This window comes from Lytechinus pictus, chromosome 3 (genome assembly GCF_037042905.1).
Source record: "Lytechinus pictus isolate F3 Inbred chromosome 3, Lp3.0, whole genome shotgun sequence".
Lineage (NCBI taxonomy): Eukaryota > Metazoa > Echinodermata > Echinoidea > Temnopleuroida > Toxopneustidae > Lytechinus > Lytechinus pictus.
Window position 1 is genome coordinate 33,135,295 of NC_087247.1, and position 12,964 is coordinate 33,148,258.

The window sequence follows — 12,964 nt, forward strand, 5'->3', positions numbered from 1 at the left end:
TTTTCAGCATTTTGCTCTGTGAATTCTACTCTATTTATTTAGATATGATGTTTTTCCTAAAAAAAAAATCCAGTTTCGTGATAGATATTTACATAATATTTAGAAAATAATATCATATTTCACCCTTCTTTCTTTCCTTTTCTCTTTTTTTCTTGGTCGTGATTGTTTAAATTTTATTTTCTTTATTTTATTAATTAATTAATTAAGGAGTTAATTAATTAATTAATTAATTTGTTTATTTATTTATTTACTTTTTTTTTCGGGGGGGGGGGGGTGGGGGCTCCCCCATCTGTACGCCAGTGTTCCCATGTATCTGCAGCTATGACCTTATTAAAACCCCCTTCTTAATGGCTGAACCATCCCTAGATAAATGATGCTCGGTAACAACGCTCTGATCCAACAGGGGCTATACGCTTATTTCACCATTACCAGATTACTTTGCGTATTTCGCAAATTTTACGCTCTTTACGCCGTAATTTTTTTTTTTTTTTTTTTTTGGGGGGGGGAGGGTGGGGGCTCCCCCATCTGTAGGCCAGTGTTCCCATGTATCTGCAGCTTTGACATGACCTTTTTAAAACCCCTTCTTAATGGCTGAACCATCCCTAGAGATTAATGATGCTCGGTAACAACGCTCTGATCCAACGGGGGCCATATCCGCTTATTTCACCATTACTTTGCGTCTTTCGCAAATTTTACGCTCTTTACGCCTTAAAATTGGGCCGGGAAAATACGGGAACATTGAAAATTCCCCTCCTTTCCCCTCCTCTATCAAAGTAACCTTGCGCCATCCATCATGTGATTTGCAATAAGGACATAATCTTGAAAATTCACCGATTATATTTTTTTAAATATTTTCGATTTTTGTTTCAATAATTGTAGAATATGGCTCAACCCATTAAAAATGGCAAGTTTATTCGTAAGAATAGATTATTAAAAAAATGAAAACAAAAACACAAACCTTTAAGAGTAATACTGTATTAGTATGTCCATTTGATTTATATTCATATTTTTAGTAATAGTAACCTTATTACACATATGCCTACTGTGTAATTCTTATCTAACATCCGATTTTGGGGAAAATTTTGACTTTGCATGCAAGTGATCTTGATATTTGAGTGGACTGAAAACATTATGCCCTACTTTGTGGATACTACTTAACTATAAATGTTTTATCATGTTGTGCAGACTTGTCGTTGATTTTGCTCAGGGGCGGCGGAACGAAGTTGAAAGTGGAGGGGCACAGGAAAAAAGGACACCTTTTCTTTCGAAAAGGGCACTGTCTTAAACATAGCCGTATGCAGAAATATTTTGGGGCAGCACGCGTAAACTTTTTTTGAAAAAACTCAAAAGCGAGGGAGCGAAGCTACTGAGCTTATCATTGAGATGCTTTTGCATTTTTTAAGATTGATGGATTTTGTGCTTACTTTGGGTGGATTTTGTGAAAATCTGCAGTAAAATACTTTGTGAGTTTTCAAAATTTCTGGGGGGGGGGAGCAACTACTCCCCCCCTGCGTACGGCCATGATCTTAAAACAAAGAAAAAATGACTTATCTACCCCACTCACATGACTCATGAAATTTAAGGCACGTAGGCATGTTTTTACAAGTTTTTTCATTATTTTTACAAGTTTTTTCATTCATTATGCATTTGATAAAGGAAGCAGAACGGCGCTAAATAAAGAAACTGGGCGCTCATCGGGTACAAAAAGATTAGTTTTTCAGTACAACTTATCTGATATGAAGAACAGGCACCTACGAGAAAGCAACGGGGCACTCGTTAACACATAACAGGTCCTTCTCAGGTGAAAGGGGAACAGAACACGTATATGGGGGCACTTGGGTAAAAAGGGACACCAATTCGAGAATGGGCACTTACCACAAGAAGGCAAGGGAGCACTTTCGTGAGGGGCACTTTTCTTTGGTAAAAGGGAAACTGATACGAGAAAGCCCACTTGCTAACGGCATAAAACGAGTCCGACTTCTTCTCAGGTGAAAGGAGCACAGAACACTTTCGTGAGGGGATATTTTTTGGTAAAATCTGACACTGATTCGAGATATGGCACTTGCTAACACATAAAACGGGTCCTTCCTAGCTGAAAAGGGCACAGAACACGTCAGTGAGGGGGCACTTTTTTTTTTTGGGGGGGGGAGTGACACTTATATTAGAAAGGGCACTTGGTAACACCTAAAACGGGTCCTTTTCCGATGAAAGGGGCACAGTACACGTTCGTGAGGGGGCATTTTTCTTGCGTAAAAAGGGCACTTTTCGGTGCTTAAAAAAAGGGGGATGCACTGTGCCCCTGCCCCCGCCAGGATCGCCTTCCCTGATTGTGCTGTGAATGCTTGAGACAGTTTTGATGACTAACAAAAACCACAAAAAATGCTAATGGCACTCTAGAGGGGTATAATATTAAAATGACAACATTATATTATTTATCTTTACACCCGTGAACTTCAATCTTTTTTCTACAACTGGATGACATTTTATGTCACATTGTCTAATAAACACAAAGATTATGAGCATATTACCATTACACATCAGGAAACCTCTCCATCCAGGCTTTGTATTAAAGTAGTAGACCTAAGTAAAGTCGGGTTTAACTAACAAGATTTGTTATCTATTCAAGTGGTGCAAATTATAGATATTCACGTCCAACATTGGGCCGAAAATATGCAAGGAGTTTCTTTTGCTCATGTCTTGACGATGACCTATTCATTCAACCTCATCTGACGAATAGAAAATTCTTCCATATTTACGCCCTTGTGCTCAGCGAAACATATTTACGGAACTTTTCAAGATGAAATCATGGATGAAAAGCAATGTTTTTATTCATTCCCTTGTGCTAATTGTTTAGTATAAATATGTTTGATTAAAGATATCGTGCCAATTTGATTAAACCTTCTCTTTTCTAATTTAAGTATGGGCCCAAAACATATATAAAACAAATAAAGAGTGAATAAAGACTTAATTGGCATACGTTCTTTATTCAACGTAATCATGGTAATAACAAAACTTGGATTGAGAGGTTTTCTGATGAGTACTGAAAGAAGGCTCATAATTATGAATCTCTTTGTGCACTGGACAATAACGCATAAATTTTAAGCCAGTTCTATGAAATAAATGCTAGTTAACGATTATAAAATTACATACAATATGATTTGGTAATTTTCACATTATACTCATTTAGACTGCCATTAACATTTGTGTGTGTGACACGCTGTATAGATTTAGCTGTCTGTATTGATTTCCTTCTCAGTTTTCACGTGTGTCTTTTTTTCTTTCGCAGAACTCTGCCCCTCCGCCCTATAACCTCTGCCCATTTTTCCGTCCCAACTCCCCCCCTCTACCACTTTCTTCGATTTCTGATCTCTCCCAACTCCCCTTCTTTCTCTTCCTGAACGCCCCCACCTATATATCCACTCGTCAATTTAAGTGCCCCCCGGTCATCAGCCCACCTAATGAATATTCATAAAGACATGCCTAGAACTGTTTCATCGGAATAATGTAAATCTTTAAAATTCAATAACTTCGTTATTTGTTATCCGATTTTGATCAAATTTTCAGCAATTTGCTCTGTGAATTTTACTCTATTTATTGAGATATAAATATCTCCAGCCTGGACCATCCCTTTAAAATGCTTTCACCAATTTCACCAAACAACAATAATGATTGTGGTCAAACTTTCTCCCACTCCTTTTAGACGTTCTGATTTGATGACTGCAGAGCGAAAGTTAATTCTTGTTAAAAAAAAGGTGCTTAGTCAAATCAAAATAATATATTGATTCCCACCCAACCGGGCTCTTGACATCAATTATTGCTAATATTTGCTCGGAGTCAATAAAGTGGGGTCGCAAGGCCATCAAGGTATAGCACAAGGCAAACGAGGGAATGTCTCGGCACTCCATGGTCTATAGACTAGGGGTCGACAAGAGTTTACCTACACATTCTTAGGTGGGAGCACTGATCAGTGGGTGGGAGCAGCTTATTGCAAGATATTGGATTATAAAGAAAAAAAAACACAAATCGAGCTTCTTTCTCTTCTTCTTTCTCAATTTTCTGTATAGGAGGCCACCATGGTTAAGTTGGAGGGTTGTAGAGGCTGGTTGATCACGCTGGTTACTTTCTTTCATTTCTTCGCTAACTATGGATTCTTATATTCGTATGGACAATTCTTAGTCATCTTCCAAGACGAGTTTGGCAAAGGAGCAACTGCCACAGGTATGTGAGCTTTTCCATTTTCAAGGAAGATCCGTATACCACGGATCCACGGAGGGGGGGGGGGGGGGGGCACAGCTGGCTCGTGCCCCCCTTTTGAGAGGCACAATTAAAATTTGTAATGTAAAAATTCCGTTAAAACACATGTGTGCCCCCCTTTCAAAGGGCGGGGGGCACATATATATATATATATAAATATATATATTAGTCATGATGAAGAAAACTGATTTTTATTACGGTGAACGATTCGAAAAATCGGACAAGGGGAAAACGAGAAAGAGGAGGGGAAAGGCGGGAAAATGCGGAGGGGGTAGAAAGAGAGATAGAATTTAGAAAGACAGAGAGAGAGAGAGAGGGTGGGGAGCGAGATAGTGATGAGATAATGGAGAAGAAAAGACAAGACATGAAAGACTTGAGGCCTTGTCACATACTGTTACCTGACAAGGACGCAGCCGACTTCTTCAGCTGATTTATAGACCTATCTGGAGGTTGGCAGGCGATGCCTTTTGATGTCTGCTGGTGATCTATACCATAATATCTCCATGTTCAAATTGAATTCAAGGCTGCCTGACAGCAGCAGCCGAAAAACAGTTTCATTATTTTGACAGTATGTGCAAGGAGGTATGTGACAAGCTAGGATAGGCCCTACATCCCGGGGGGGGGGGGGGGGCACTTACATTGACGAGTGGATACCATGCGCGACCAAAAAACACGTAAAAAGGATGTCTTTTTCAAGAAAGGGCACGTTACGTACGTAACGTAATAAGGGTGTCAAAAACACTAAAATAATGAAAAAAGGGTATCTATTTCGCTAGGAAAGCTACGTGTTTAGGGTCAAATTTGTGAGGGTAAAAAGACTAAAAAATAAAGGATGTACTTTTTTCCCCAACAGTCAACACTATACGTGCTTATAGAGGGGCTTAGAGTCCGACTTGCGCGAGGTGTGGGAGGTGGGCCCGTACTAAACCCGATGATGTATAGGTAAAGGTAAAACCGACGCACAGTGGGCCAGAATGAGTTGAAAGTGCGCCAAAATTATATTCCGTGTTATATTTTTACTTTAACATGTTGTTTAAGGGTAATTTTTGGCGTAGAATCGACTGAACATAATTTAAAGCCGATATGACGTCACTTTGATACAAAATTTTGATTGGCTACTTAAAACCTATCTGTGAAAAGACAAATTACGCTAAACAATGTACAGAATGCAAACTTTGTGTTATGTGTTACTTTAAGATTGACCAGAGTGAATGTTGGTTTATGCCTCTCACATGCCTAAAAAGTGTGTATGAGATCCTGAAAATGGTTTTATGGCATCAAAATGATCATTACATTTGTATAAAAAAAATTAAAAATATGAAAAGTATTAACCGTGCTTTATCAAGCGGTGTAGACTTGGGTAAAACGCAGAGTATAGAGCACCACGAATGTTTTACTATAAGGAGGGTTTTGGCTGAAATTATTCTACAAGTAACTTTTATCTCTGGAAGAGGGTAGCCCTTCTATGCGTTATCAACCTTATTTTGTTTGCATTACGCCCGGAATTCATGTCATTTTCATGGAATTGAAGGGGAATCGTCCTCGCCGTGCAAAAATGAACGGCAATGTACACCCCACACGGTGCGCTGCGATGACTGCGCGGTATAAAAATGACAGTTTTTTAACAGGTTTTGGGGGTGTTGTGTCAAGTAAAATCGGCTCTAACATGAAATCGGGCAAAAACGGGCAGCTAAATTTGGTATCGACTTAAAGCTTAGACATCTGGCAAAATGATGATGATAGAATTTAAACGGAAATCCACGGAAATTTAAACGTTTCTAATGTAAATGCAAAAAACATGGATTGTCAGCCGAGTCGAGGAATTATTATCCTATAGAGCTCCTGAAATGTGTCTTTTATCTACTTTGAACCCTTTCACATAAAAAAAAGAATATATCAGGATTATGTGGGTGCCATTTCAGATTCCTAAATGAAAAACCTCCTGTGAAATGGCTTGTTTTTCAACTAAGTTGTCATATACACGGCATTTCGCAAAATGTCACATTTTACGATTTGAGGTAGGAAATAAACAACCTTTAAGCAAATTCCCGAATGAAATATTTTGCTGAAGTATTCTTCAAAGTTTTGTCTTTCAGCTGGGCATGACAAAAATTAATCTGAAATCGCCCAAAATGACTTTTGGCGCACTTTTGTTTCGCACCGGCCCACTGTGCGACGGTCAGTGACATATAACAATTGAAATATCGCTGTACTTGTTTAGGGGTTCATTTCAGGGAATACTTGCCAAGGGTATCGTTTTGTTTCGAATACTTGTTAAGGGTAGAGTTTCACACGCCAATACTTGTTAAGGGGTGCATTTTCAGAATATGGAAAATATAGTACTTGTTAAGGGTGCTTTGCGAGACCCCATGGTCGTGCATGGTATCCACTCGTCAATGGAAGTGGCCCCCGGGCAATACATGCGATCATGGACCTGTCCATGATCCGATTTACAAAATTATTTGAATGATATCCTCGGGATTTCCGCTTTTCAGAATGTGTATATTAAGTTAGCAATCTTTAAGGTATATGTTTCCATTTTCATTTGATCAGTTAATGTTTATTTATCCATCCATTTTCATGTTCTGTTGTTTTCAGGATGGCTCGGGACGATTCCATTTGGTCTGACCTACCTCGCCACCCCCATCTCAAACTCTCTCATAGCACGATACCAACATCGATGGATTGCTGCTATAGGTGTCATCTCTTGCTTTATATCTCTCATTGTGACGTCATTCATGAATAGTCTCCTTCCCATGTTCTTCACCTTTAGTCTGCTATACGGGTTTGGTATCAACTTTGTGACGGCTTCTGGGTTAAATATCATATTACAGTACTTCCCAGACAAAAATTCAGCCAGGGCTGTGACGATGGCACTTATAGGATGCAGTACAGGTACATGAACGCTTGTGACCTTTTATGGTGCAGAAAGAGTTTAGTCCTTTAATTATTGACACGCGTCGTTATAGTCTTATGTACACTTGACTTGGGCATCCGGCCATTGTATGCCATCAAAGTACTACAAAAAACAAAATTATTTGAGCCTTTCCTATTTCCCACGTTTACTTCGTAGAAAGTTATATGAGACATTTCCGGAATGGGTACAACCTCTTCAGTCCGTCCTTTAAAAAAGTTCCCTAAGATTGTCACATATACTGCCGTCTGCGTAACGGCTCATAATGAATAGACTATCTAGAAGATGACATTGACAGTACCAATCCTTTGGACATTTTTAAATTGAGTTTGAACTTGCATCCTGATCGTGTGAGAATCTGCATCATCGCTTTAGTTTAATACATTCAAATACTCGTGCGATATGCTACCTATAATACTGGTGAATTTGACAATATAATTCATATCAAACTCAGTGCATTTCATTTGATAAACCTAATGAAATTTATGATTAGTAGACTTATTATGATTATTTTGATTGTCATGGTACTCCTTCAACAGGGATGTACCCTTCGACGGGTAATAAACTGTATTGATAGATGTTTATCGTGATGTGTAAAGTAACGTAAAGCACTTATATGTCATATCACCCTCACAGGTCTTTTAGCCTTGAACCCTCTCATATACTTCCTCATCAATGCCGTTGGTTGGAGGAATACTATACGGATCGCATCAGCTCTCATTCTAGTTACCGGTGTAGGGGCTGTCTCTACGTACACCCCTCCTCGGAAGGACACGGACCAACCTAAGTCATACATGAAAATAGAAGCGGACACAGAAAAAGAAAATCTCTTTGGTGTTAAAGTAGATGCAAGTGACATTACACTTCAAAATAAGGTTTTGGATGAAGGGAACAAAGTACCGAGAGCCCTGAGAGTATTAGGGTATCCAGAATTGTGGATTTTGGCTTCTGCTCTAGTAGTTTCCTGTGCTGGTGTTTGTTTCTTTTACATGAGCTTGGTAAGATATCCAAAGTTCTATTAAAACATGGATTTATATTTTATTGTCGATCGTTGCACTACACTAAGATTGCAATTGATTTAGTGAACCGATTTGAGCTGTCAGCTGTGCACTAAAGTGATAAAATAAAATCTTTAGGAGGCCCCATGAATTCCAAATCCGAAACCAATTTCTAGATCAATGAGTAATTCAATTCCTTGCACATAGCGGCTAAATCATAATACCCTGTATTTTATTGAGCAGAATTCGAAAATATCACGTTAATTGGCTTTGAGGGTCCGTTATGAATCTTTTTGGAGACTATCATCTTTATTACTATTTTTATTTAATCGGATTTAACTCCCAATAGCTAAGTAGAGCATAATGTAGATAATATCCTTTCTACATGAAGGTTGTACACAAAGCTATATGTGCAAATTAATCCATAACATATCCTTGATGATTACAGGTAGTTGCGGTAGTATTTCCACTCTATCCAGTTAATATTGAAACGATTGGGGGATTGATGTCCCTTGATTTGAAGATTTTAGGAATTTGGGGAAAATTACCCTTAAAGATAAAGATGAAATGTTTAATATACTCATCGACCTAAAGAAAGTTCGCAGTGATCCATAAAATACAGACATGTATCTCACCAATCCAAAATACCTGAAAACTTGATTGGAACCATGAAGAGGAATGGTATATTAAACAAATAATTGATGCAAGCGCGAAGCGCAAGCCGAAAATTTTGATTTCCGACCAGAAAACTGGACATTCTAAGCACTTTTTGTATGAATAATATGCGTATGTATACTAAGCAATTCACGCAAGCGCGCGAGCTGAATATTTTGATTAACTGCCCTGAAAAAAGACATGTTTAAGACAAATTGTGTGAAATTAGATTTTTTTCGTATCGCATCTGCAACGGAAACATTCAATATGCGTTTCGTGTGCAAAATTCTGGTTGCTACTATGAAAACAGCGATATATCCGATTTAGGACGACTTTCCAGAGCCACATTTGGTTCCTCCCAGAGCTCGAGAGGCCGCCCGGGGGGGGGGGGGGGGGGCACTTCCATTGACGAGTGGATACCACTCGTCAATCCCCCATTTCTGGGGAAAGTAAAACATAATGCCCATTATATTGTGTGCTAGAGGCATATCGTTTGTGTAGAAGGAGTAAACAAAAGAAAAAACCCCGCAAATTCGACTGAAGTTCAGACGTATGGGCCTATTGCATATGCTGTGTACATATCAACGCATGCGAAATGGTTTCGGCTGGAGAGGTGATCTGACCCATGGAATCAATTGCCAGTGATCCACCAATAATCCACATTAAATGCAATATCGATTCGATGGACTGTAATGATCTATATCTAAGCCTTAATTCAGTAAGTTTTTCCTCACTCAACATGTACTCGATTTGTTTGAAAAAACACTTTCTTATCCATGTCATATTCTATTGTGGGCCCTGCATTTCGAATATCTCCAGCCAGTTGTCATAGTAGAGGCTCGCCGCCGGCTCAGGGGGCATATACGATGATGACCAGACGTACATTCATGAAAACGGGATTTAATCTCGCAGGATGGTGCGGGTGTCGCGTGATAGAATTTTGCACACGAAAAGCAGATCTATAGGGCCTGTACCACAAAGCTTAGCAATGCATGTAGAACAGTTTTCTATGATTGATTCCATTGATTATAATGTACAATTAATCGTGAAAATCGAATGTACGATAAATCGCAATTTTTTTGTGTTAGGGGACCATAATGTTACCGTCCCTGAGGTTTGCGAAAGGTGGCTATTGTCTAGACCAAAAGCTTCAGTCTCTGTATTTTGGTTGTTCCGCTGAACTACGTTGGCTCCACTCACCATACATAGACTGAAGGGGATGGGGCCCCGTACCTACAGCCAACGTATAGTGAACTAGCGTTTTATAGATCGCGATTTAAAACTGTTTTTTTAAGCAAAATTGAAAGTTTCATGGTTTCCATTATCAGGGAAATATAAATAACTTAAGTAATTGCATACCTTGGGCCGGAGTTATTGAAAAAAATCCTCTGGATGATTGAGAAATCTGTCATCTAAGACATTTTCACCTGACCTGACGGTTTTTCTTGCAAGTTGCCATCTTGAATGACGTCATTATCGTTATTAACTTAATGTCTCGAATCGATATATCGCGATTATAACTAGTACTAGTACTAGTATAACTAGTATCGTTTATCTTCGGTTTCGTTCGCATATGGAGCAGATCGTATAATATCGAAAGCAATATCGATATCACATTCGTGATTGTTGACGTTCGTTTGTAAATATTTTATAGTTTGGCTGCCATTTTGACCATTTTTATCGTGTTCAACCCAATTAAACATCGGTAAAGTATATTTTTCATGCCTTTTTCATCTATATCTATTAAAGTATTTAAACATTGAAATATCAAATTTAAAAGTTTGTTGTTTATACATCCTTAGATTGTAAATTCGATGTGTAAAATTACATCAAACTTTGGACTGTGAATTGACAAAAGGGAGGGAATGAGAACACATGCGAGCCCACACGTACACCCTACCGTCGGTAAATGGGGATTACAGTAAAATGTCAGAAATTGTTGAATAAATCCCCAGAAACGACGGTTATTCCTGTCTAGCTATTGTCTTACCTGCATAGCAGAGTGAGACTATAGGCGCCGCTTTTCCGACGGCGGCGGCGGCGTCAACACCAAATCTTAACCAAATCTTAACCGAAGATTAAGTTTTTGAAATGACAACATAACTTAGAAAGTATATGAACCTAGTTCATGAAATAGGCTATAAGGTTAATCAAGGATAACTGAACATCCTGCCTGAGTTTCAGGTCACATGACCAAGGTCAAAGGTCATTTAGGGTCAATGAACTTAGACCATGTTGTGGGAATCAACATCAAAATCTTAACCTAAGGTTAAGTTTTTGAAATGTCATAACTTAAAAGAAAATATATGTACCTAGTTCATGAAACCTGGACATAACGTTAATCAAGTATTACTGAACATCCTGCCTGAGTTTCAAGTCACATGAACAAGGTCAAATGACATTTAGGGTCAATGAACTTTGGCCATGTTGGGGGTATCTGTTGAATTACCATCATAAATTTGAAAGTTTATGGATCCGATTCATGAAACTTTGACATAAGAGTAATCAAGTATCACTGAACATCCTGTGCGAGTTTCAGGTCACATGATCAAGGTCAAATGTCATTTAAGGTCTATGAACTTTGGCCAAGTTGGGGGTATTTGTAAAATTACCATCATAACTTTGAAAGTTTATTGGTCTAGTTCATACCACTTGGACATAAGAGTATTCAAGTATCACTGAACATCCTGTGCGAGTTTCAAGTCAATGAACTTTGACCATTGTTGGGGGTATCTGTTGAATTACCATCATAACTTTGAAAGTTCATGGATCTGATTCATGAAACTTGGACATAAGAGTAATCAAGAATCACTAAACATCCTGTGTGAGTTTCATGTCACATGACCAAGGTCAAAGGTCATTTAAGGTCAATGAACTTTGGCCATGTTGGTGGTATTTGTTGAGTTTAATACCAGAATAACTCTGTAGGTGTATTGGTCTAGTTCATAAAACTTGGACATAAGAGTAATCAAGTATCACTGAACATCTCATGCGAGTTTTAGGTCACGTGGCCAAAGTCAAAGGTCATTTAAGGTCATTGAACTTTGGCCATTTTGCAGGTAATTATTAGATTGCTGATAACTCTCAAAGTTTATAGATATACTTTATAACATTTGGATATAGGGGTAATCAAGTATCACTGACAAGTCTTAGGTCACATGATCAAAGGTCAAATGTCATTTATTGTCAATGAACGCAGTATTGTAACATTATATGAATGGTGTTTTTTTTGTGAATAATTATTTTATAGCAGTTTTCAAAGTCAGCACTGCTGCTATATTGAATCGCGTGATGGAGGTGAAACTGCCAGAGGCGCTCCACTTGTTTTGAGATATTCGACCTGAAAATGGACTGGTTAATCACGTTTTTTTTAAATAAAGTACACAGTAAACAAGTGCAAAGCGCGAGCTGATTTTTTCTTCAGATTTAGAACTAAAAGCAGGACATTCGAAGCAATTTAAACATAAAGAGGGTGGACATAGAACTAAGCAACTGTGAATTTTTTTACAACTTTATAATTGGACATTCTAAAAGGTTTTGCAATCATGAACACAATTGGTATTTAATCAAACAAGTAAAGCGAGCGCGAGCTTTTTTTTTATTTTTTAGATTTGGACTTAAAATCAGACATTCCATGAAGCTTTTGTAATCATGAAAAGGACTGATGCGTGCGCGAAGCGCGAACTGAAAATTTTGACTTGAAAACTGAACATTTCTACAAGTTTAATATTATAAACAAACTCAGATCCGGCATCTGTAATTGAACATGCTTGAACTTGAACCTTGAAGAGTAATCCCTTTCAGCAGCTTCAAAGCTATCTCGGGATGAAAACATTCTGTGTATCAGTGCAGGGTGCCATGGTGAAGTAATTTGAAATTTCACTTATATACATTAAAAGTGAATGTGCACCGTGCAAGTAAAAACTGCCTCTTGGTTTACAGCATAAGAGACCCAACAGGAGGCTGCATCGCGCGGATGAATGGCAGTGCAGCCTCTCTAAATACAGCTGGATTTGTTCCCATTACAACAGGTCCTGGTAGGTGATTCCAAATTTTGACAGTACGTGGGAAGAAAGAGAACTTGTATGCATCAGTGGTTGCTTTCGGTATAGCATATTTAAGGCTGTGATCATGTCGTCCAATA

The 12,964-nt window shown here is 38.4% G+C and overlaps 1 protein-coding gene across 1 annotated transcript; it reads left to right on the plus strand.

Annotated features, from left to right (window-relative positions):
• The first annotated feature begins 4,068 nt into the window (after window positions 1–4,068).
• On the plus strand, window positions 4,069–11,109 carry LOC129256361 (monocarboxylate transporter 9-like). Its single transcript, XM_054894593.2, has 3 exons — window positions 4,069–4,218; window positions 6,853–7,149; window positions 7,805–11,109. The coding sequence occupies exons 1-3, from the start codon at window positions 4,074–4,076 to the stop codon at window positions 8,188–8,190; spliced, it is 828 nt and encodes a 275-aa protein (XP_054750568.1). The 5' UTR covers window positions 4,069–4,073; the 3' UTR covers window positions 8,191–11,109.
• The last annotated feature ends 1,855 nt before the right edge of the window (window positions 11,110–12,964 follow it).